The sequence below is a fragment of the Neophocaena asiaeorientalis genome, unplaced genomic scaffold, assembly GCF_003031525.2.
Source record: "Neophocaena asiaeorientalis asiaeorientalis breed wild unplaced genomic scaffold, Neophocaena_asiaeorientalis_V1.1 scaffold89, whole genome shotgun sequence".
NCBI lineage: Eukaryota > Metazoa > Chordata > Mammalia > Artiodactyla > Phocoenidae > Neophocaena > Neophocaena asiaeorientalis.
The window spans coordinates 5,494,826-5,520,241 of record NW_020172592.1 but is presented as its reverse complement, the minus strand read 5'-3'; the positions used below and the strand labels follow the sequence as shown (position 1 = coordinate 5,520,241).

General features: G+C 37.0%; 2 protein-coding genes, 1 non-coding gene and 1 pseudogene across 5 annotated transcripts in view; 2 read left to right on the top strand and 2 right to left on the bottom strand.

The window, feature by feature from the left end:
- The window catches only part of DBF4 (DBF4-CDC7 kinase regulatory subunit), a 23,151-nt gene extending 12,105 nt beyond the window's left edge, over nt 1-11,046 (top strand). The window contains exons 7-12 of one of the 2 annotated variants that reach the window (XM_024738485.1): nt 168-210; nt 1,256-1,298; nt 4,176-4,304; nt 4,794-4,908; nt 7,977-8,101; nt 9,903-11,046. In XM_024738485.1, the coding sequence (XP_024594253.1) occupies nt 168-210; nt 1,256-1,298; nt 4,176-4,304; nt 4,794-4,908; nt 7,977-8,101; nt 9,903-10,887 (1,440 nt within the window). In that variant the 3' untranslated portion in view covers nt 10,888-11,046. Of the gene's footprint in view, nt 1-6; nt 28-167; nt 211-1,252; nt 1,299-4,175; nt 4,305-4,793; nt 4,909-7,976; nt 8,102-9,902 lie in introns of those variants that run through there. The other variant, XM_024738484.1, reaches the window with a different exon arrangement.
- Nucleotides 1-13,138, bottom strand: part of SLC25A40 (solute carrier family 25 member 40) — an 80,224-nt gene extending 67,086 nt beyond the window's left edge. For both annotated transcript variants that reach the window (XM_024738486.1, XM_024738488.1), the window contains exon 1: nt 13,017-13,138. The gene's annotated coding sequence lies outside the window, so the exon portion shown is untranslated. The remainder of the gene's footprint in view (nt 1-13,016) is intronic.
- On the top strand, nt 7,013-7,119 carry LOC112395366 (U6 spliceosomal RNA). The gene has a single exon (XR_003002369.1). It is a non-coding gene; the product is annotated as a U6 spliceosomal RNA (small nuclear RNA).
- Nucleotides 13,139-18,074: 4,936 nt separating the features above from the next.
- LOC112395319 (ATP synthase subunit alpha, mitochondrial-like) lies at nt 18,075-24,313 on the bottom strand (annotated as a pseudogene).
- Nucleotides 24,314-25,416: the final 1,103 nt, after the last annotated feature.

Sequence of the window (25,416 nt, the reverse complement as noted above, 5' to 3'; positions counted from 1 at the left end):
TAAGTATTGGCACACAGAAAGCAAGAAGTAAGTATTTTGATTTCCTTAAGTGTGTTTGTTTTGCTTTTAGAAAATAGAATAAAACATATAAAAATCTTCTAACATATCATGTAACCAACCCTTTAAATGACTTTTTCAGTAGTTCTTAGCCTTTTTTTTTTCTTTAGAACATTGACCCCTATGGCAGTCTGGTAAAGTCTATGGACCTTTGTTAGAATAATGTTTTTTAAAACATTTTTGCTTATCATTATATCACTAAGAAAATCAATTACATCGAAATTCAGTTATCAGAATATTTTTCAGTATAAAATAGTTATATACTTGTTTTTATTACACATTAAAAAGTTCTAGCAGTGATTATAATTGCTAGTGTAATTTTGTTTTGAAGTGATGAGTATAAATGATGCTTTGAGATATTTGTAGTAACTAATATGATATGAAAATATGTTTCAACTGATATCAAAATTACAAGCATTGGGCCTCCCTGGTGCACAGTGGTTTAGAATCCACCTGCCAATGCAGGGGACACGGGTTCGAGCCCTGGTCTAGGAAGATCCCACATGCTGCGGAGCAACTAAGCCTGTGCGCCACAACTACTAAGCCTGTGCGCCACAACTACTAAGCCTGTGCGCCACAACTACTAAGCCTGTGCTCTAGAGCCCGTTAGCCACAACTACTGAGCCCGCGTGCTGCAACTACTGAAGCCTGCACGCCAAGAGCCCGTGCTCTGCAGCAAGAGAAGCCACTGCAATGAGAAGCCCATGCACAGCAACAAAGAGTAGCCCCTGCTCGCTGCAGCTAGAGAAAGCCTGTGCACAGCAAGGGAGACCCAACACAGCCAAAGTAAATAAGTAAAATAAATAAATAAATAAAAATTACAAGCACTGCTAATACTACTGTGATTCTTTTGCTTATATGCAAAATTGAAGGACGTGTTACATTTCAGTTAGAGATTAGTGAACATAAAAGTTAAATTTTTTTACCTGTTCTAGCTGAAAATCCTCCGGAATTCTGCTTATAGATCCTTTAGGAGATCCATTCCATTTAAGAATCACAGAATATAGACAGAGCTTCTGTCATTTTAGAAATGGATTTATAATTGCAGGATACCTTATCTGAGGCTAAAAACTTCAAATTGAAATGAAATGGATAATGGATACATCGTTGGATTATTTTAGCCAGAGTAGTTTTATTTAAGAAAAAAAATTCTGGATTTGTAAGCATCTAATACCATGTTTTGTATATTCCCAAGCAGGTAGACTCAAAAAGCCTTTTGTAAAGGTGGAAGATATAAGCCAGTAAGTATCTTAAATTCAATCTGTATGATTTAAATACAATATTAAAAGAGAAAATCTAACTAATTAAACTGTTCCCGCTAATACTTTTAGGTCCCTTTACGTTAGATTTATATGATATTAATATGCATGTGGCACAGTTTCAAAAAGTAGCATTACTTTGTGCTCAAGGACTGAATTAAGTTTCAGTAGGTTTTAGATAATAATTCCTTGAAAATCTAGTTTAGAGCAATCACGAGACCAGCTCATTTTTCAGTATTTCAAATAACCATTCTCTGGCTAAAGGTAATACCATATGATTTAGAACTACTACTTAAAGACTGCATCTACATTTGTAAAAAAGAAATTATTAGTTACTACTTGGAAATACAAAATCTGAGTATAACATCTAATTTGGTAGTTTTCGCAAACTCATTCTGAAGCTCTATAGAATAATCTTAATGAAGACTACAGATATAAGTAGACTAATTTGGCATGGGAGAATTAGATTTCTTTCCCTACACATTCTAGTTACTCATTTAGACATGTGTGATTAATTCTCTTGGGTGCTCAATGAGGTGACAAAGATGTGTTGAACACTTCTTTTTTTAAAATGTGCTACTGTGAGAAAAAAAAAAGTACAATTTAAAATTAGGCCTGGAGGGACTTCCCTGGTGGCCCAGTGGTAAAGAACCCTCCTTCCCATGCAGGGGACACAGGTTCAGTCCCTGGTTGGAGAACTAAGATCCCACATGCTGTGGACAGCTAAGCCCTCGCATCTCAACTATAGAGCCCGTGTGCTGCAAACTAAAGAGCCTACATGCTCTGGAGCCCACGCACCACAACTAGAGAAGAGAAAGCCCGCATGCCGCAACAAAGAGCCCACGTGCCATGACTAAGACCCGACACAGCCATAAAAATAAATATTTTTAAAAATTAAAATATTTTAAAAATTTTAAAAAAGGCCTAGAGAAGCATCAATAAGTGGAAAGACAGTCCATATTCATGGATTGGAAGACTTCATATTTTAAGATGTGAGTACTACCCAAAGTGATCTACAGATTTAAAGCAATCCCTATAAAATCCCAATGACTTCTGTTGCAAAAAGAGAAAAATCTGTCCTAAAATTCATATGGAATCTCAAGGGACGCTGAACACCCAAAGTAATTTTGAAAATGAAGAACAAAGTTGGAGGTCTACACTTAACCTATGTCAAAACTTACTACAAAGCTGTAGTAATCAAAACAGTTTGGTACTGACATAAAGACATATATAAACCAATGGAATAGAATAAAGAGCCCAGAAGTAAATCTTTATATATATGATCAAATGATTGCTGACAAGGATGCCAAGAACATTCAGTAGGGAAAGGACAGTCTTTTTAAGAAACAGTATTGGGGTATTCCCTGGTGGCGCAGTGGTTGAGAGTCTGCCTGCCGATGCAGGGGACATGGGTTCATGCCCCGGTCCAGGAAGATCCCACGTGCTGCAGAGCGGCTAGGCCCGTGAGCCATGGCCACTGAGCCTGCGTGTCTGGAGCCTGTGCTCCGCAATGGGAGAGGCCACAACAGTGAGAGGCCCGCGTACCGCAAAAAAAAACATAATAATAATAATAAACAGTATTGGGAAAACTAGATAGCTACATGCAAAAGAATGAAGTTGGACCCTTACTTTATACAATATATAAAATTAACTCAAAATGAGTCAGAGACCTAAAACTATACAACTCTTGGGAAAAAAAACAGGGGGAAGCTATATGACATTGGAATTGGCAGTCATTTCTTGGATATGACACTAAAAGCAGAAGCAAAAAGATAAAAGAACTAAATTGGACTACGTCAAAATTATAAATTTCTGTGCGCAAAAGACATAACACAGTGAGAAGGCAACCACAGAATGGGAGAAGATAGTTGCAAGTTATGTATCTAATACGATGGTATTATGAAGAACTCAACAACAGAAAATCAAATGACCCAATTAAAAAATGGGCAAAGGACCTGACACTGCTCCAAACATACCCAAATTGCCAACAAGCATATGAAAAGATGTTCAACCTTACTCATCATCAGAGAAATGCAAATCAAAACCACAATGAGAAATCTATTACCTCACAACCGTTAGGATGGGTACTATTTTAAAAAGAAAAAAGTGTTGGTGAGGGTGTGGAGATATTGGAACTCTTATGCACAATTTGTGGGATTAGAAAATGGTGTAACCACTATGGAAAACCATATGGAGAGTCCTCAAAAATTCTGAACTGCTTGCTGTATGATCCAGCAACTCCACTTCTGAGTATATATCCAAAAGAACTGAAAACAGGGTTTAGAAGAAGCACTTGTACATGCATGTTCATAGCAGCACTATTCACAATAGCCAAGAGGCAGAAGCAACCCAGATGTTCATCAACAGATGAATGGATAATATGGTATATACATACAATGGGATATTATTCAACTTTAAAAAGGAATGAAATTTTGAAACCACAACATGGATCAACCTTGAGGACATTATGCTTAATGAAATAAGAGGAAAATACTACATGATTCCACCTAATGAGGTACCCAGAGTAGTCAAATTCATGGAAACAAGGTAGAATGGTGGTTGTCAGGGGCTGGTGGGGAAGAGAGAATGGGGAGTTACTTATTTTATATGTGGGTACAAAGTTTCATTTTGAAAGATGAAAAGAGCTCTAGATATGGACAGGTGTTAATAGTTGTAAAACACTGAATATACTTAATACAACTGAACTGTGCACTTAAGAATAGTAAATAGTAAATTTTAATTGATTCCTATTGTTTATTTCAGATTCCAGGTGAATTACATGATTTTGAAATATAAGACTTGAAACATGTTTTCTTTCATCATAAAGATTCTCATGTATTTGTCTTTTTATTCTTTTAGGCTTTATAGGCCATTTTATCTTCAGCTGACCAATATGCCTTTTATAAACTATTCTGTTCAGAAGCCCTCCAGTCCATTTGAAGTAGATAAGCCATCTACCACCCAAAAGGAAACTCAGGTTAAACTAAGGTTGGTTAAACCGTCAAGTAATTTTTTATCTTTTTAAACAAATATTTAAAATAATTCATTTAACGCCATGGTGTGTGTGTGTTGGTATGTGTGTGTGTGTTGGTGTGTGTGTGTGTCTGTCTGTCTAATCACTGTTGTGCTTTCTCCCCTGGATATTTTTAATGCCCCTTTGCTAGATTTAAAGTCTGAATCTCTTTTTCAAGTATGTCACATTTAGCCACTTTAGATGGGGGCTCTGGGGGGGAGCTTAAAAATATTTGCAAATAATTCAAATGTGTTGTGTCTTTTCAGTGATCTGAGATATTCTCCAGAATAATCGTTACATTCTCAGTTTGCTTCTCAATTTCTTAAAAAGAAAAATGGCTAAAAGTATTTGTTTATATAAATCTCTGCAAATTATGGCAGGTGCTGTTTGATAGTTGAGGACTAAATTTTTTAAAATTATTCCTTACGTTCAGCGGTTAATCTTTTACCATATATTTCTATCAGGATCCAAAGAGATGGTGATAAATGTGGTGGAATCCCAGTTCAACTCCAGTTAAAAGAGAAGAAAAAAAAGGGATATTGTGAATGTTGCTTGCAGAAATACGAAGATCTCGATACTGTAAATGTGATTTTGTATTTAGAGGGTTGATATTTCTAAAACTATGAATAATATTTGCTGTTTAAATTTTAGTTTATTCTTTTTTTTTTTTAGTTTATTCTTTTGATTGTGGTTTACAATTTGGTAATTATTAAGTAGTAGATACTTCTTTTTGATAGAATTATCTTGAATTTTAAGAACCCAAAGCAGGGAAATGTGTATTGAAAAATCATTTTTATCCATTCAGCAAATATTTATTGAGCACCTGCTGTGTACCAATTACTGCTCTGGGTGAACAGCATTGAACAAAAGCGACCAATTCACAACCCTTGTGAAGATTACATTCTGTGGAAGGCGAGGAGAGAGAGCTAACCACAGGATAAGAGAATAGTGAAGTATATAGAGAGAACATTAGATTAGTGCTATGAGAAAATAAAGCAGGAATGAAGGTGTTGCTATTTATTTAGACTAGACAAGGAATACCTAACTGATGTGGTATTTGAGTAGAGACCTGAGAGAAGTTGAGAGAACAAGACTTGTGAATGTTGAAATAAGCAATGCAAAAGTGCTAAATGAAACTGATTGGTAGGATCAAAGAACAGATGATGGTGGACTGAGCAATGGTGGTAGAAGTCAGCTTGCGGATATGATTGTAAAGGTGGGGCCAAGAGGATGTGCAGTGGATTGGATGTTGGGAGGGACAGAGGGTGGGTCATGGGTCACTGCATGCTTCAGGCCTTAACAATTAAAAAATGGGTAAGTGATTTACTAATGGGAGGATGAGAAGAAAGTGGAGACAGTTCTTTGAAATAGCAGAAAAAGAAATTGTTGAAAATATATATGGGATGAAGAGAAAATTTTAAAAATGGGAACAATTACAATTTGTAAACTGATAAAAAGAGCAAGAGCTTTGGATCCAGGCTAGCCCAAGGTTGAATCCTGGCTTCCTGTCTGTCTATGAGAATTTGAACAGTACCTGGCACTGTGCTTATTAAATATTAGCTGTTATTGTTTGAATTGTTAATTTTTAAAATACTGGGACAGTCTGTTTTGGTGCTTGGTTTTGGTAGAAGATGGTAGGAAAGTTGAGAAAAAATATTTGAAAATATCTGATCCATAAACTACCTCTGTCTTCAGTTTCTAAATTGGAAGTTTGTTTTATAACTGAAAGTTTGTGTCAGTTTTTTGTGTTTAGTTTATATAATAAAGTAGAAAAATAGTTAATTTTAAAGTTAGTTTAAAATTATTTTTAATCATAAGCTGAACTTTCTCAGAAATATTTGCCCTTCCCAAAAATCATTTTGAAAATTTAAATTGTAGATTGGTCCTGAAATTTTACTTCGCTGTTGCAATAAATTAATCTAAAATGGATGTTTTCCTTAATATCAGTTTGTGGATCCTAATTTGATGCTCAGAGGATGTTGGGGCTAAAAATCAACCACAAGAAAGGAAAATCAAAGTAGAGGCTGTGATGGATATTTTTTAATTTTTTTTTACAGTTTTTCATGTATATGATCCCTAGTCACTAAGAATATAGGAAATATTTTCTTTTTTGAAACTTTGATTTCGTAGTGATTCAGTTCCACCTGTGTCGAGCATTCATTTAACAAATTTGATCACAGGAAATTAAGCAGCAAACAAGGCAGATATATTCCCTACCCTTTTACCATCTTACAGTCTGACAGAGGAAATAGATATGAAACATGTATTTGCAAGTAGGATGAAAAGTGAAGTATGAAGTGCAGTGGTAATAAATAGAGTACTGAATGTAGAATGAGGAACAAGGAAGGCTCAACTGAGAAAGTGACATTTAAATCAAGACTTAAAGGATGAATAAAAAGAGTTAGGTGGAGGTAGAGAGGAGCTACACAAAAGTTGGAAGTTGTTTTTCTTAGTTCAGTTAGTAATTTTTCCTTCCAAGAACATGAATAAACAGAATCTGAACTTACAAAGTTAATGTTTCGTTTCTCATTAGTTTTAACATTACTGAGCATACATAATTTGTATATGGTAAATTTTGCAAGCAAGGAAGGAATACGTTTATATTCCAGAATACTGTATTTTTTGTGACCAGTGAAGAATTTCGTTTTTGGAATTAAAATCAAATCATCGCAAGTTAAAATTAGTGCTCGCTTCGGCAGCACATATACTAAAATTGGGACGATACAGAGAAGATTGGCATGGCCCCTGCGCAAGGATGACATGCAAATTCGTGAAGCGTTCCGATGTTTTTAATAAAGATGTTAAAAAAAATAATAAAATAAAATGGATGACCAAAAATAAAAGTTAAAATGATATGAAACTAGGGAAACAAATGAGGTTCTTCCATAATCACCTTGATACAGGCTTCTAGTTACAATTCCCTGATCAGCTGATAGACAAATGATACAGAATTAGCTTGGAGATTCCACCTATTCAGAAGGAACTTTGTTTCCTCTGAGTTTTATCCCAGTACACTGAACTTGTTGACTTTTGTTCTTAACCACCCTTAAGATTGAGAAAAACCTTCTCGGTACTCAGTCATAAGCACTGGGTAATTGAGATCATTTATTCCCTCATTCTCAAAATTTTTTTTTATTCTTCCCAGCATTAGTTGTACTTCATCTTTTTTTACTTAATCTCTCTTCTAGATTCTTGTTTTAGATTCTTGTATGTTACATAACATTTCATGTATTTAATATTTTATAAGCCCTACCTTACTTATTACTTAGTGGTAATTGCATAAGAATAAAGTAGTAAAGAGAAGTGTTTTCAAAAATATTAGCACACTAAATGCTATATGTTACTGTTGTTTTTCTTCAGCTTTATCTTCATTTTCTGATGTAGCTCATTGGTTTTCAGTTCGCTTAAACTACTAATTAATTAGTACTTGACTTTTTCTGATTGAAAAATGGAAGACTAAAAACCAAAGTACTTTTAGTGGTTTCTCAGCAGTTACTTTTATTCTACTTATTTTAAGTTCTGATAAAGGATATTTCTTTGGAGTAGTTATTAGATACTTAATTTTAGGGGCATGAGAATATTAGAAAAAAGTATCTATTACTTTTAAAATATAATTATGATCTATGTACTTTTTTGTTTTATTTTAGCATCTTCTAAGTGAGCAACACAGAAACTTTGCACAGAGTAATCACTATCAACTTGTTGATGACATTGTATCTAAGTTAGTTTTTGACTTTGTGGAATATGAAAGGGACATGCCTAAAAATAAAAGGTAATTATCAACCCAAGTTTTAAATTTTACAAGAATATTAAACCATTAAACTAAAAATAAATCCAATGTTTTCTGTTCTTAGAAGGATTATATTTTCAGCATAGAAATATGGTTAAGAACTGATTGCTTCTTTTCTCTCCCTCCTCCACCGCCACCAAAAATGCTTACCTTATTATTACTTTCATAGTCTAAAAGGGGAGTTGGCAAACTTTTTCTATAAAGAACCACATAGTTAATATTTTAGGCTTTGTGAACCACAAAAAATAAATAGATGGCAGACTAGATTTGGCCCGAGCTGCATAAAGTGTGAATACAGTGACGTTCAGTATACAGTAGCTGTACATTGACAAAATGAGCCTCATTAAGATTATTCCCACAAATCTAAAATAAAAAGAAATGCTTTCATATGAATATACCCTAGAACTGGTAATAACTCAATAGGTTGTTTAGTCCTTATATCTGTTTTTAGACCAATCTTAAGGCATAAAGAAGACTATAAAATGATACCAAGCTGCAACTCCTGAAAATTAACTAGAAAGTTTTTTGGCTATATCTGGGTAGAACAGTTCCTAAACCTCTTATTTCTGTAACATTCAGAATGATTGTTCATGACTGATGTAATATTTGGAGAGGAAGCATATTTCCAACTATTAAAACTTATATGGGCTACTGTAAGAATTTAGAATTCCCTAAAAACTCATTCTGCAGCAAAATTCTGAACTAGTACTTAAATATAAACTGGTTTATTCCTTAATTATCTTATTATCTGCACAATTTTTATCTCTATAGACAAGTCACTTAAACATCTCTGGACTTTAAAGAAGAGTGATGTTGGACTAGTGTTTTTACATTTTATATCCTCCATTTGTTCAAGAGGAGTCTTAAGTGAAAGTATCAACAAAATAAATAGAAAAGTAACCATTCTAGTTTTGAAGGGGCAGGTGGAATTCTATATTTCTCTTCATTATCTGTGACATGTATAACATAAAACATAATTAGTGAGCCATTAAGTTTTTTTCTCTTTGTAAGTAATTTAGGATTGTCTAATACAAACTAGCATCCCAAGGGTATTAAGAGACTCCATGAAGAAGAGAGTTTCAAGTCAAATATGTGTGTGAAACTTAAGGATTACTGACTTGTCATCTTTAGAAGTATAATGATATAAGGTTTCTGGCTTACTATAATATTGGATTGTTTATTTTTAAATATAAATAAATATCCATTTCTGCCTTAGGTTTCCCAATACTCATTCACCACATGCGAAGTCAACATTAATGTAAATCAAAGCACAGAAATTAAGAAATTTTTCAGGATAGTGAAAAAATTAGGAACAGACCCAAATCCCTTTACTATCATCTTTCTTTGATTTATATGATCAAAGTAGTTTTAAATACCAAAGTCAAGAAACTGCTTACCTCTGGGAGGAAGTGGAAGAAAGTGGATGAGGAATGGTACACTAGAGTTTTTAGCTATATCTGTAAAGTTTTATTATTTTAAAAACATCTAAAGTGGACTTCCCTGGCAGTCCATTGGTTAAGACTCCCCATTTCCACCGCAGGGGGCATGGGTTTGACCCCTGGTCGGGGAACTAAGATCCTGCACGCCACGCGGCGTGGCCAAAAAAATAAAAGCATCTAAAGTAAATGTGGCTAAATAGTAAAAGTTCTGTATTTTTGTAGTGTTTTCTAAGTTAAATAAGTTTTATATACAGTTTTTAAAGATTTTTACTAATTTAGTTTTTAAATACTCAGGAATTTTTGATAGCAATTTTAATTTTTTTTCTTTTCTTTTTCCTCTAAAGAATAAAATACAGTGTTGGTTCCCTTTCTCCTATTACTGCAAATGTTTTGAAAAAGTTTGAACGTAAAGAAAAGATGGAATTACAACATACTTCTCAGAAAAACTCCAGGGAAAATGTACAGGTGATGGAGCACGGTTTCCTGGATAAAGAAACCCAGGAACCTGAACAAAAGTTTATGTCTACTTCAGAACACATCCCACACCCTTCAAGTGAATTAAGAGGACATGATGATAAAACATCTAATAAATGTTCCATGTTAAATCCAGCTGAAAATGACATAAAAGAAAATTTTATATCTCTATCTCCACATAAAAATAAACAGGAATGCATTCTTAATGTTCCTAAACATAAATTAATTATAAATGAAAATGACTTAGAAGTAAGGGTGGATCACTGTCCACATAGGCAACAGGCATCTGTACAAGTTTCTCATTTCAGTACGGATAATAGTGCATCTCAACCAAAACAGAAGTCAGATACTGTACTTTTTCCAGCAAAGGATATGAAGGAAAAGGACCTTCGTTCAGTATTTCATCATGATTCTGATCTGTTAGCAATAAACAGTTCACAGAAGCACCTAACAATTCAGGCAAAGGCTCCATCCCAAAGCCCTACTGAGGAACCCAACCCATGTGACATCAAGAATATGGATAGTTTACCTTCTGGTAAAATCCATCGGAAAGTGAAAATACTATTAAGAAGAAATAAAAAAGAAAACCTGGAACCAAATGTGGAGTTAGATAAGAGAAGAACTGAATTTCTTACTACACAAGAAGAAAACAGAATTTGTAGCTCATCAGTACAGTCTCTACTGGACTTATTTCAAACCAGTGAAGAAAAGTCAGAATTTTTGGGTTTCACAAGCTACACTGAAAACAGTGGTATATGTGATGTTTTAGATATTTGGGAAGAGGAAAACTCACATTTGTTATCAGTGTTTTTCTCGTCCCCTTCAACTTCTACATTTTCTGGTTTTGAGATTTAAAAAAATAAATACCTTTCAGAAGCAATGAAGAATGATATTCTTGAAATTTTTAAGAATATGTATAAAAATTCTTAGTTTTGGGGGTGAGGTTTTGCCAATTTTGTTTACAGAATGAAATGTAAATATTAACAATAAAGGTGATTGCATTTTTCTACAGAATTGAATATGCTAGAAAAATTGTAGAATAAACTTGTGACTCATCTTATTTTGCATACTATGTTCATAATTGTTTTCTAAGAACTATTATGAATAATAAGTTTGCTTTATGTCAGTGAAAACTAATTTCAAAGGAAATTTTGAGAATATCAAAATTTAGTATTATAAATTTAGATATTCTAGTTATATCTATTGTCTATTAAAACAGATTTCCATGATAACATGATAATATTGCTTTTAAAAACCTAATTTTCATACAGAAAGGAAAAATTGTATTTCAGTGTCTGAGTTCTGGAAATCATTATTACCAGGAGCATTGACACATGAGGGTGAACTAGTTGGACCATGCTAGGGTGTTGGCACTGAGGAGTTCGGTTATTTGTGGAGATAAATAGAAGCCATGAGGGAAAAACTTAACCAGGCTAGCATATGGAGTGAAATAATTTTTCCACTGTTCTTATTTACCTTTGGAAATAATTTCTTCCAAAAATGACTCTTTAATCCCTAATTTGGTATCAAGAAAGGAAAGGGAAAGGATGGCAATGAACTAGATATGTTTTGAAACATGCAGATTGCCTTTGATCAGTCACTTGGCGATTCAATAATTGAGAGAAGAGAAAATTCAAATATCAGGAAAATTTCAACTGTCACCGGTAGATGGTTCACAATAAAAATTAGTGCCAATGAATATTATATGAATACACTGTCAACTAAAATTAACAATTTTATTGTTCATGCCAGTACTTAAAGGAGGATCACTGAAATATCCTTTATAGTGCATACGTGCATATATGTTTTAAACAAAAAACCCCTTGGAAGATTTTTACGCAGGACAAAAAATTCCATTTATAAGTATGAGGGGTCTTATAATGACATCATTTTCAGTAGTAAACTCATGTAACAACAGACAAATAGCCATTTTCAAAATGCTCTCATATCGTGACCATTTCAAAAGCAGCTCCTTCTCTTATTGTTAACAAACATCTTTAACTCTGAAGGGACAAATTAAGTGGTTGGTTTTTTGTTTTTCAAAAACTCTTTGAGGTCCCAAAGACTACATTAGTTACCCCTAATAGTAATCCCATAAAATCTTTTCCTTTACCTTGTCTTAGCACTTTCAAACAGTATAAAAACTGAGTTGTAACGGCAACTCATCACAGGTTGGGTTCCCACAGGAAGTAAACTCTGTGATGGAGTTTAGCATGTAGGATGTTTTCTAACGACTGCCTTTGGACATAGCTGGCCCCACAAGAATCTCGCAGTTGCTAGGTGAAGCTGACTGGTAAATCACTGAATGGTTCAATGACCACTCAGATGGGGCATGACCAGGCAATGAGGCTCTGCAGATGAGAATTCCTTCAGGAGCTGACAGCTGTAAGCTGTCTACTGCCTGTACCCCCAGCAGCTGGGGCAGCACGTTCTTTATTAAAGATGGATCAGAGGCAATTACTCCTACCAGGATGGTGACTCCTTGTCTGCTGGTCTCTTGGAACAAGGAACCCAAAGGGGCTAGGTGGTAATTGCAGCTTATAATTCAACAGGAATTGCTAAAATGGGAAGCACAAATTACAACAGGGACACAGGAATAATAATGGCAAGTAGGGACACTCCTGCTTCCACCTGTTGGTTCCCAGACCCATGTATTCTTTTATCAGAGACATAGCACCATATAAATGTTTTGAACTCAAAGTGTATCCTGCATCCTAGGTGATACCCCATCCTCAAAAATATCACCTCCACACCTCCAAGCTAATGCTACAGCTGTGCCTTTAACAGGCCATTCCAATACTCTATCATTTAGGAAGCTTCTGGGTGATTCTATATGAGTTAAGACCGTGGACCACCTGACCGTGGGCACACTCCAACACCTTCGCCATAAAGTCAATCCCCTGGTGTAACATGAAATTATGTATGATGCCATGCCAATAAATCCTCAAAAGGTGATGGCGTGAGCAAGAAAGACAATCTCCTACCTGGAATATGTCTGTTACTGTGCCTAGCGTGATCAACTTGTCATCACATGCCAGGTTGGTCTCCTGGAGGGATTGTGCCATATCAGGAGCTCAGTGTTGGTCGCTGTTTCTGGCAAGTTGAACTTCAGGCAAAAGCAGAAACACTAGATCAACTTAAGTGAATAGGAGCCCATACCATTGAGCCCATACATGGCTTTCATCCCTGCCACCGTAGCCCTTTTTCTTATGTACCCATCGTGTCAGCATTAGGGTGGTATTAACGTATGATATGAAGATGCTCACACTCCATGCCCACTCCCATATGCCACGTGCCTCTACCCCTTACATGTAATCTTCCAATCTGTCTCTCCACAAATCACTTAACAGCCAGTCATTTCTCACTGCCCCAGAAGAGTTCACATATATTCTGAACTCAGGCCACTTCTCTCTCCACACAAAGGGGGTGACTTCAAGCTTCACCTCTTGAAGCTCTGCCCATTGGGAAGATTTTCCCTTGTGGCTGGCTTTCAGTACCACCCGAGTGGAGCTGTACGGAGGATGCTATCTATTTTCAGCTTGCAACCACAGAAGCAACTAGTCCATGAACCAAGTTTGGGTTTTTCCTCCTTTTTACATCTGGTCTTAAAAGATGGCCCATACACCTGTAGGTGTGACATGGGGGTCTGGGCTGCCTGCTCGTGCGATTCCCATGAACCCTCGGGTCCTGCTTTTGCTCAGCCCTGTATGTACCAGTTCCATCTGACCATGGATTACTGCTGCACCTGCTGGAAGTTATGACTGGATGGTTCTGATAGAACCCCAGCTCAAGACTGCCAGTTTTAACCACAAGATGATTTTGCCCCATGGTCAGGTAACTCGTCTCTCATACATCATCATCGCATACAACAAACTATCTTCATTTTTCATAAAGTATATAATTCTCCACTGAAGATGGCATGGCCTTATCCTAACACCCCTAGGGCCTCGGTTGTGATTCCCTATTGGCGGTGGCCATAAACTGCAGCTTTCCTACCACTGATGTCTAGAACCTTTGAACCTGCCTGGTTACATGACTGCAGAGCCCTTTTCTGCTCATAGCTGGCAGCCTTTCATGCCACTGGGTGGAAGCAGTATTCCCAGTTGGAATATACTGCCTCCAAGATCTGAAGAGGCCTACTAGGCATTATCCTTCCTTTTTCATGTTTAGGAAGTTCAGGGTGCAATAATTTGTCCTTTACTTTGGATGGCATGTCCTGGAATGCCCCTGACCAATGGAACTCTAAAAATATTACTGATGTGACAAGGTCCCTGAATCTTCTTACGGTATCTCTCTCACCCTCTAGGGAGGGTGTCTTGTCAAAGTTCCCAATATGTTAGCGACCTCTTGCTCATATCGTCCAATAAATATGTTACCGTTGATATAATGTATTAATGTGATGTTCTCTGTGGCATCCTCTTCAACTTACTGGATGACAAAGGACAAGAAAGTTTAAATAGCCCTGAGGTAAAACTACCGTCATCTTTTCCCTGTGAATACACACTGTTTCTGATCTTTTATTTTCCTAACAGGGATGGAAATTATGCATCTACCCAATCAATGTCTGCCTACCAGGTACTTGGGAGTATATTCACGTGCAATGGAAAGGACACCACACCTGGCACTTCGACTGCAGCTGAGCCTATGGCTTAGCGCAGTTTGTGGCAGTCTGCTGTCATTCTTTACAACCCAGGTGATGGGAATCAACCATCTTTTAGATACTTACCAGGCTCGCTAATTTCCTCCACCACCACCCCAGGTTAAGATAGTGTTTTTGATTTATTATTTGGCTGAGGGATAGAGGCAGTTTCAGAGATTACCACTTACTTGGTGTTTTCCTTTTCTTCTCTTCTCTCTTCCTTCTTTCTTTCTTTCTTTTTTTGTCTCTCCCACTATACTGATTCTTGTCCTGTAGGTCAGGAACACAACGCGAGGGATTTTATGAAGTACTAAGTATTCACTCTAATAAAATATTCAGAGGCTAAACAAATGACACTGTTGACCCACTGTGAGCCAAACCTTGGCCAGGACTCCATTTATTACCTGGCTGCCATATGCATCCATTATATGAGGTGCTTTGGATCCCAGATATCACTGTGAATTCAGACCCTGCATCCAACAAATATTGGGTTATTCTTACCCTTTTCCCCAGTGCAATTACTCAAATACCTGGAGGTAAGTCCCTTTGGGGAAGGACTAGGGGAATCATTACCACATTTGACATGTGTTGCAGTATCCTTCTCCTGGGGACATAACTTTTCCTCAGTCAATGGTTTCTGGGTTGAGAAACTGACTCAAGTTTGGAAACAGAACAAGAGAGCGTGACTTTATTGGAGCAACTCCTCTCAGCCTCCTGAGGTGGATTTATTTTAATGATACATATTGAGTAAATTCCTTTGTTATTGTCCATCCATTTCACTCCTAAAGGAACTGTGTTCTATTAACCAACTCCACAACTCTCTGAGGATCAGGCCTCCTCTGGCTTAACCTTGCCAATTAGTATTACGGTATGTGCACATGGCATCTGTATATGTGATGGGTTTCATTCAAATATATATAATTATATATAGATATATAGAACAGGCAAGATGTGGCCAGAAGCACACACCCGCAACAACAGTCAAAGGAGATTAATAGGGCTTCCGTGGTGGCGCAGTGGTTGAGAGTCCGCCTGCCGATGCAGGGGACGCGGGTTCGTGCCCCGGTCTGGGAAGATCCCACATGCCGCAGAGCGGCTGGGCCCGTGAGCCATGGCCACTGAGCCTGCACATCCGGAGCCTGTTGCTCTGCAACGGGAGAGGCCACAACAGTGCGAGGCCCGCGTACAGCAAAAAAAAAAAAAAAAAAAGATTAATATGATACATCACATAACAAAACGAAGGTTAAAAATTGTATGATCATCTCAACAGATGCAGAAAAAGCACTTGACAAAATCTGAAATCCATTCATGGTAAAAACTGTCAACAAACTAGGCACAGAGAGAATGTTTCTCAACATAAGAAAGGTCATATATGATAAGCCCACAGCTAACATCATACTCAGTGGTAAGAAAGTTTTTCCTCTAAGAGCAGGAGCAAAACACACATGCCCACTCTTGCCACTTGTATTAAACATAGTACTAGAAGTACTCGCCAGAGCAATTAGGCAATAAAAAGACATAATAAGGATCCAAATCACAAAGGAAGAAGTGAAACTGTCTCTGTTTGCAGATGACATGGTATTATATATAGAAAACCCTAAAAACTCACCCCCAAAACTGTTAGAACTAATAAATGAACTCAGCAAAGTTGAAACATGTCTTTGAGAGCTCCAAGCAAAGTCCTGAGCTAGTCTACTCAGCTGAGGGTTCTAAAGAATGCATCAAGAGCTCTGTAAAAAAGCCTGCCCTGTCTCTAGTCTATCAGGGACATTGTAATAATCAAGGAACTACAGGAATTGCTCCAAGTCCTTCCAAGTCAGGGAAACCCCAGCCATTTTCCACCACAGGGGCTGTAGAGTAGACAGCAGTGCCTCAGATAGGTCACCCTGCGTGTCTTATCAAAAAGATCCTGGCTTAACAACTAGCACTTCTGGGGTTCTTTCCAAGTTTTATCTCCATTCGACTCTGAACCCACTAGCTATATCTGGCCTGGCAGATAGTAACAAAGGAGTAAGATAATGATTCTGGGAGATGTAACCCAACGAACAGAGAATGTTTCTATTATGGTGGAGAGATATCTCACTGGCCTTTACCAGGACCTAGGACAAATACTCTATGCCGATTCCCAGCAAACAACTTTCTGATTCAAAATTTAGCATCTCAGGCATCTTAATACCAAAGAAGTAGGACCTAGGAGACTCTTAGCACCATGAGAAAGGAACAAAGTTCACTCTAAATGAACAAAGTAGCATTTTGTTTAAGTACTAGTCTCAAGTAATACTAGTTCTTAGTACTTATACAGAGCTTCCTATGCACCAGGCACTATTCTCAGAGCTTTGTATCTATTAACTTCTTTTATCCTCGTAACAATCCTATGATGAAGTAGGTTCTGTCATTATTGTTCTCATTTTCCAAATGAAGATACTGAGGCCTAAAAATGTCTGGTAACATACCCAAGGTCACATCCGCTGGTTAGAAGTGGCAAAGCTGCGATTTAAACCTAGTCTGGCACAAGAATTTGTTTTCTTAGCCATTCTGCTATTCAGTGTGGAATCCACCCCCAGGAGACCTGCCAAGTTAAGGCCCAAGCCTAGGACGTGAAGTTCTAACCCATATGCTAATCCGAACAAGCCCTGCCGGCACTCCAGCCCTTGATAATAACTCAATCAGATGATTCCTCATTGCCTAAGCCAGATCTTTGTTTGAATATGGAAATACAGAATGTGTGGTAGATGATGAATAAATCAAAGGCTTATAGAAAAGTTCTCACTAATGCTCAAATCATTTCAGAGTTCAATGTCTTTGCATATGCTGGCAATATTCTCCACTCTTCACCGTGCAAACTCCTCCCTACCTTTCAAATTGAGAACAAGTATCCTGTTCTCTGGAAGGCCTTCCGCATTCCCAACTCCAAAGGCAACCCTTCCTCTGCACCCTTTCTTTATTGTAGCATTTAGCACTTTATATTCTATCTACTGCTATTCTCATCGTTCTAGATGGCAAACTTTTTGAAAACAGAACTCTTTGGAAAGCCTCTATTCCCTCATTGGAATACTGAGAGTAATAAAATTACCTCTTTTGCGAGGATTAACTAAAATAATCTCTGTAAACTTACTTGACATTTAATTAGCACTCAGTGAAGGACAGCCACTCTGAAAGTATAGTTTTGTAACCTTGGGTAGTTGGTACAGTGTTGACATACAATATACAGTTAGGAAATGTTTGTTAAACAAGTACAAAATAATATTCCAAAATATCACTGAGGAAAAAACAAAAACAAAAAAATCACTGAGGATGTACTTCAAATGTCCTAGTTAAACGTCTTTAATATAAGGCTAGCCCTGATTCATCAGTTTTGCCTGTTGAAATTTCACAACTCAAGTTGTCACGTACCTCGTTGGTGTCATTTCATTTTTCCTGTTACAGTTGAAGGGATGCTGTGACCAAAACTGTCTAAAATTAAAATAGAATTTGCAAGTATATTCAGATAAGGAAAAGGTACCCTTGCTTTTAAATTATTTCATTGGTACATTTAGTCATCTTATATTTTAAAATGAAGACAATAAATTAAAAATATTCCTTTCTCATTTCTCCTTTTTTTGGTTCCTTTCCCTCCTTCATAGTTTTAATTTTAAATAAAAAACAATGGCTGCCTTCAAAAGTTATTTTATAAACAGAGCAAGTTATAATTACTAACACAAGAAAAATTTCAGTGTGTCCAAAAAAATTTCTAAGCTCCTTGACATAGCCCACTTTACTGGGTTACCATGAATACAATAAAAATGCCAGACTAATAAGAGAATTTGGAAAACTCCTTGGAGAAACTGGATATTATCTACTGGATAAAAAACATTTCTGACCCTTAAGTAAGTCTTGGTCTGTATTTTGTTTACTTTCTTGAATATCTCCTAAGTATCTCTAAACTCTCCATCTTACTAATTATACAAATACATAAAAATTATTTAGTATAAGGTTATTTTACCTTAATCCCTTTGAAGGGAATAAAATAGCTACCTTATATCATTTTATAAAGCATCTGTTTCCTCATGCAGGGAATTTCATGTAGTTATAATTAAAGTTTATTTTACTCTAATAATTTTTACCCTTTATATATTTAGGAAACCTGAACCTTATTGCAGAAGAAATCAGTATTGAACTTAACATAATTACTTGCACAATCTATAGACATCCATTCCACAAATTGTTACCAAAAGCCCTACGCTGTGTAAGCATTATGCTAGGTGCTCAGGATACAGGAATACAAATTAACAAAACACAAGTCAGTAGTGATAAGTATTACAAAGAAAAAGAAAGCAGATTAAGGGGAATAGAGAGTGAAGGGGATGAGGTGTTATACAGATCAGGTAAGCATCTCTGACGGAAACAAGAGAGTGAGTCACAGGACACTGAGAAAGGGACCTCCAGGCAGACAGGTTAGCAAGTGCAAAGGTCCCGAGACAGAAATGTATTCTGCTTGTCCTAAGCAGAGAGATCGGTGTGGTTGGAGTGGTGTGAGCTAAGGAGAGGAAAAGGCACCTCCCTGGAGGTCTAGTGGTTAGGACTCTGCGCTTCCACTGCCGAGGGCCCAGGGTCAATCCCTGGTTGGGGAACTAAAATCCCACAACCCGCGTGGCCAAAAAAAATAAGGAGAGAGAAAAACATAGGAGATGAGTTCAGAGAGAAAGCATGGCCACAGATCCAATGGAAAGATGATGTGAGCCACATACAAAGATCTTCTAGCAGCCATATTTTTAAAAATACAAAGAAACAATTTTTTTTTTGCCACGCCACTCAGCTTGTGGGATCTTCCTCGACCAGGGATTGAACCCGGGGCCACAGCAGTGAAAGCACCAAGTCCAAACCACTAGACCACCAGGGAAGTCCAAAATGAAATTAATTTTAATACTGTATTTTATTGGAAGCACCATATCCAAAATATGATTTCGATACATAATCAATATAACAAAATATTAATGAGGTATTTTACGTTTTTTCCTTCTTAAGAAGTCTTTAAATCCCAGTGTGTATTTTATACTCACAGCACATCTACATTCAGTCTAGCACATTTCAAGTGCTCAGTAACCACAGGTGGCTAGTGGCTACCATACTGGTGCAGTTATAGACAACTGTAAAGCCTCTGAAGAGTTTGGATTTTGTTTTATGTATCAAATATATACGAAAATAAAAGAACAATATAATGAATTTAAAGTTGCCATCACTCAGTTTCAACGATTAGCAATACATGGCCATCTATACCTCTATCCACCTTCCCCAAACCTAGATTATTTTGAAGAACTGTACTGGAGAGTTTTGAACAAAGGAATGACTTTTAACAGCCTACTCTGACTGCCAAGTAGAGAATACCTTGTAAAGCAGCATGGATGGAAACAAGAAGACCTGTTATAAGGCCATTACAATAATCCAGGTGAATTTACAGCAGCTTAGTTGGGGGTGATGGCAGTGGACTTGGTGAGAAATGGAGGACTGATTGGATTCTTAACATATTTCAAAGGTAGAAGCTGACAGGATATATTGGTGAATTGGGTACAGGATATGAGAGAAAAGAATCAGAGATGACTTCAAGGTATTAGGCCTGAGCAAGGTGATGGAGTTGCCATTTACTGAAACAGGGGAGACTGCCAGAGGAACAGCTGGATGGAAATTGAGGGTTCATCTTTGGATATGCTAAGTCTAGACGTCCTACTAGACATTCAAGTGCCAATAGTGAATAAAAAGTTGTATATCTAGGGCTTCCCTGGTGGCGCAGTGGTTGAGAGTCTGCCTGCCGATGCAGGGGACGCGGGTTCGTGCCCCAGTCCGGGAAGATCCCACATGCCGCAGAGCGGCTGGGCCCGTGAGCCATGGCCGCTGAGCCTGCGTGTCCGGAGCCTGTGCTCCGCAACGGGAGAGGCCACAACGGTGAGAGGCCCGCGTACCGCAAAAAAAAAAAAAAAAAGTTGTATATCTAGATTTGCAATTCAAGGAAGAAGCCCAGGCTGAGATATAAATCTGTGAGCGATCAGAAAATAGGTGGTATTTAAAACCATGGGACAAGATGCATTCACTAGGAAATGAATATAAACAGAGGAGAGGTCCTGGTACACTCCAAAGTTAAGAGCAGGAAGAGGAGGAAGAACCAGGAAAGGAGACTTAATCGAAGCCCCAAGTGAGACAGAAAAAAAATAAAAATAAAATGCAAGAAAAAGTAGTGTCCCAGAAGAAAAGTAAACGAAGTATTTCAGTATAGCAATATACATTATTATATACAAATATAGTAATATTCAATATAGCACAAGGAACGATACTCAATATCCCGTAATAACCTATAATGGAAAAGAATCTTAAAAAGAATATATATATGTACATATATGTATAACTGAATCACTTTGCTGTACACCTGAAACTAACACAACATTGTAAATCCAACTATACGTCAATAAAAAAATTTTTTAAAGAACTGCTTCAAGAAGGAGGTAGTACACAAAACACAAAACTAAATTTAAGAAAATAAAAACCAATGCCTAGAAGTTGAAAACTAACTGAAACAAATGAACCTAATGGTGTATCAGTTTGGTAACAAAAATCACGCAGAGAAAAGAATTATTCCAATTGATCTTAGAACAAAATATTTTGACTATACAGTTTTTAGTGCAATACATTCCTAGGACAAAAATATTAAAAGGGCAAACAAATCTTAAAATACCTAATGTCACTTAGATTCTTATTGTTAATAGTAACAATTGTATTATTATTAACATGAATATATTTTAACATAATACAACTAAGAAACTAGGTTAAAGCTCCTAAGGACTAATGTTCAGCACCAAAATGTCAGTTAAAAACCTTGTAATTTTAAATTGTGGTTGTAAATATCAGTATAAACTTGTAACTTTATTTTTAAAAAGGTACTTATTTTCTAACTGTCCACTGAAAGGCCAAGAAACAATGATAATCAAGTAGCAACAAGAATTCCATACTCTGGTCTCAAAACACCTTCACACACTAAAAGGACTCAGCGTTTTTTTTCAACAGTCAATTCCAGGAAATGTACCAATTGAGCTTGGGATACCACATTATGATAGAAAGCAAGGAAGCTATCAAAAGCTAATATTGCCATATTAAATAAATACAGAAAACATCAAAATGTTCCCCCTTGTGGCCAAAATAGAATAATGTGAGTATCAAACAACTGCAACGGATAGAAATACATTGAATGTGTAAAGCCATGAGTTTGTAGTGACATGCAAAAAAGGAAAAAGACAGAGAGAGAGATTCTTTGGACAGCATGGAGGTTGCTAGGTAACCAACACATTACTCGGAAATTGGATAATTTAAAGGAAATAATTAAAGATCTTTCCTGTCTTTTCGGTATGAACAGTATTTCAGGGTAACCAAATAAGCCTAAAGGACGCAGAAGTTTTTCTATACAGAAGACTTCTAGCTAATAAATGTAGAAGTAATGATCAAATTAGAAAATCACCATCTTGCAACCCCTATTTCAAAATGAATCAGACAATAGTCATCAATAGATATTAAAATCATTAGTTAAAAGACTGTTGGGAAACTTCACAATGAAGGAACTACGCTGTCACCACCTGAATTAAGCATTACTACAAACGTGAGACAACCTGACACTATGTAGTTCTCCAGGTGATGAAACAATATAAAGTCTGTAACATCACCTACAGCTAGTCTCGTCAAAACTTGAAACAGAATTTAATCGAGTCTTTAGATCTCACTTCTAGACAGCAGGACTACTGACCCACTTTCTTCAAGAAGTAAATGGAGGGGCTTCCCTGGTGATGCAGTTATAAAAAAAAAAAAAAAAAAAAAAAGGAGTAAATGGAATAAGGGAGGGGAAAAGAAGCAGTCCTCCAGATGAAAAGAGATCCTAGAGACCCTAAGAACCAAATTCAAGATGTGGACCTTGTTTGGACTCTGATCTGAAAAAACTAATTGTAAAAAGGCATTTCTTGAGACAATTGGAGAAATGTTAATAGTTTATATTAAAACCTCAGAAATGTTTTATTTCCTTTGTTAGATGTAAAAATGGATTTGCGGTTACCTAAGGAAAAAAATTTTGTCTTTCAAAGCACAATGAAGTGGCTGGGTAAAATAGCATGCCATCTAAGATTTGCTTTTTTATATACTTCAGCAAAACCAAAAACAAAACACACACACACAAATAGAAACAGCTCCAGTTATCAAGATACTCACTTACCCCAGCATAAGAGCTGCGAGTTCTTCAACAGCCATAGAATATTGTCCTTGCTTCAGATACTCACCACGACTCGAGTTGTCGAGTAGAAGCACGGAGGTCAGAACTGAACTGGGCAAACTCAGCAACCTCACCATAGGAGCCAATTTTGACTTCATGGTGCCTGCCCCTGCTTCACAGACCTGGTGTGGGCAGCAGATCTGATGTAGGACACACAAAAAACAATGTAAATGGTAGGGCAGGTACCTTTGTAGAACAATTCTGTTTCCAAGAAGATCTGTCCATCACTGATAGGAACGATATTCGTTGGAATGTAAGCAGACACATCACCAGCTTGTGTTTCTGGTAAAGTCAAGGAGCCACCACCAAAAGAATCGTTCATTATGTCTGCTCTCTCCTGTAGATGGGAGTGTAAGTAAAACACATCATCAGGCTGGACCACATGAGTAGCTGAGTGGTCTGCAGATCAGCAGAGGCACCAGCCTCTTTGGATAATTCATCACAGATGATCAAAGCATGTTTGCCATTATCCCTAAAATACTCTCCCACAGCACAGCAAGAATAAGGAGTCAGGTACTGATGGAGGGCAGTGTCAGCAGCAGTGGCTGAAACCACACTGGTGTTCTTCATGGCATCCACATTTGTGTTTTCACCAACTGGGCAACAGTGGATCTCTTCTGACCAATAGCAGTGTAGATACACTATAGCTTCTTCTTTCCATCAGATCCATCACTGAAATGTTTCTGGTTAATAATTATGTCAATCATTGATGTTTTGCCAGTCTGTCAGTCACCAATCGTCAGCCTGTACTGACCACAACCAATCAGCACCAAGCTATCCACAGCATTAATGCCAGTCTGCACTGGTTTCTGCACAGAGATTGGAGAAATGATGCCAGGGGCTTTCAGGCCAACTCACCATTGGGTCTTGGAACCAACTGGATCCTTGCCATCAGTGACATTACCAACGGCATCTACTATACAACCCAGTAGCTTCTCACCAACTAGAACATTCACAATGGCTCCTGTCCTCTTCACAATACCTCCTTCCTTAATTAGTTTATCATGTCCAAACACAACAAAACCAACATTGTCAGTTTCCAAGTTGAAACATACCCTTTAAGGCTGAAGAAAAACACTAGCATTTCGTCTGCTTGAACATTCCTCAGCCCGTGAATTCAACCAATACTATCACCAATACTTGAGACACATCCTGTTTCTTCACAGTCAACAGAGGTTTTGGCTCCAAGATTACGCTCTTCAAAAACAGATACCTCAGCAGTGCCAGTCTTCTGAAGACAAGTGTTAAGAGGCATGGAGGTTCCCTGTGGCAATGAAGGATGATCCCAAAGCATTCTGAAGACCAGTCTGGCCTGCCAAGGGAGGGTGCAAGCCACAGCCCAAGGCCACATGTCCAGACAGCATCTTTGCAGCTCTCCTTGGGTGGTTCCTCTGCAGCTGCAACCTCTGGACCGACTTCCAAGCAAATATTAACCAAAAGAAATTACACCAGTATCTTGAGATACTATGTAAGAGGATTATGAGATAATTATATTAGTATCAGACAAAATGTTTCTAAGAAATAATCCTTACTATGGATAAAGTCACATGTAAAGATAAAATAATGCAAGAATAACTCACTAGATACATAATATATATGCCTGTATAATTTTTTAATTTTTTACTTTTTATTATGAAATTTACAAACATATACAAAAGTAGAAAAAAATAGTACAATGAATGCCTATAAATCCACTAAGATTCAGCCACTGTAGACATTCTGACATATTAGCTTTATTGATTTATCAATCTATTTCATTTTTTATTATTGTGGTTGAGCTATTTCAAAGTAAATGTCACACATTGACATTTTATGCCAAAATACTTTACACTTCTAAAAGAAAAAAAAATTCTCCTATCTAAATACAATGGTATTGCCTCCCCAACATGAAAATAGCTCTCTAGTTTCATCTCACATCCATTCTATATTTAAATTTACCCACTCCTCAGTGTTATTTATAGCTCACTTTTTCACAGCAGGATCCAATCAAGGATCATCTACTGTATTTGGTTGTTAAAGCTCTTAAATTTAATCTATAGTTATTGCCCCTCCCCCATTTTTAGGAAATCCCATTTCTAGAAATCTATCCCAAAGATAACACTAGCAAAAAATTTTTTAATTAATTTTTTATTGAGGTATAACTGACATACAACTTTATATGTTAGGTACTTTACATACAACTTAGGTACATAACATAATGATTCGATATTTGTATACACTGTGAAATGATCACCACAGTAAGTCTAGTTAACATACATCACCATACATAGTTACGGAATTTTTTTCGTGACATGAGCTTTGATGATTTACTACTCCCTTAGGGATTTTCAAACATGCAATACAGTGTTATTAACTATACTTGCCATGCTGTACACTACATCACCACGACTTATTTTATAAATGGAAATTTGTACCTTTTGACTCCCTTTACCCATCTGCCCACCCTCCAACTCCCGCCTCTAGCAAC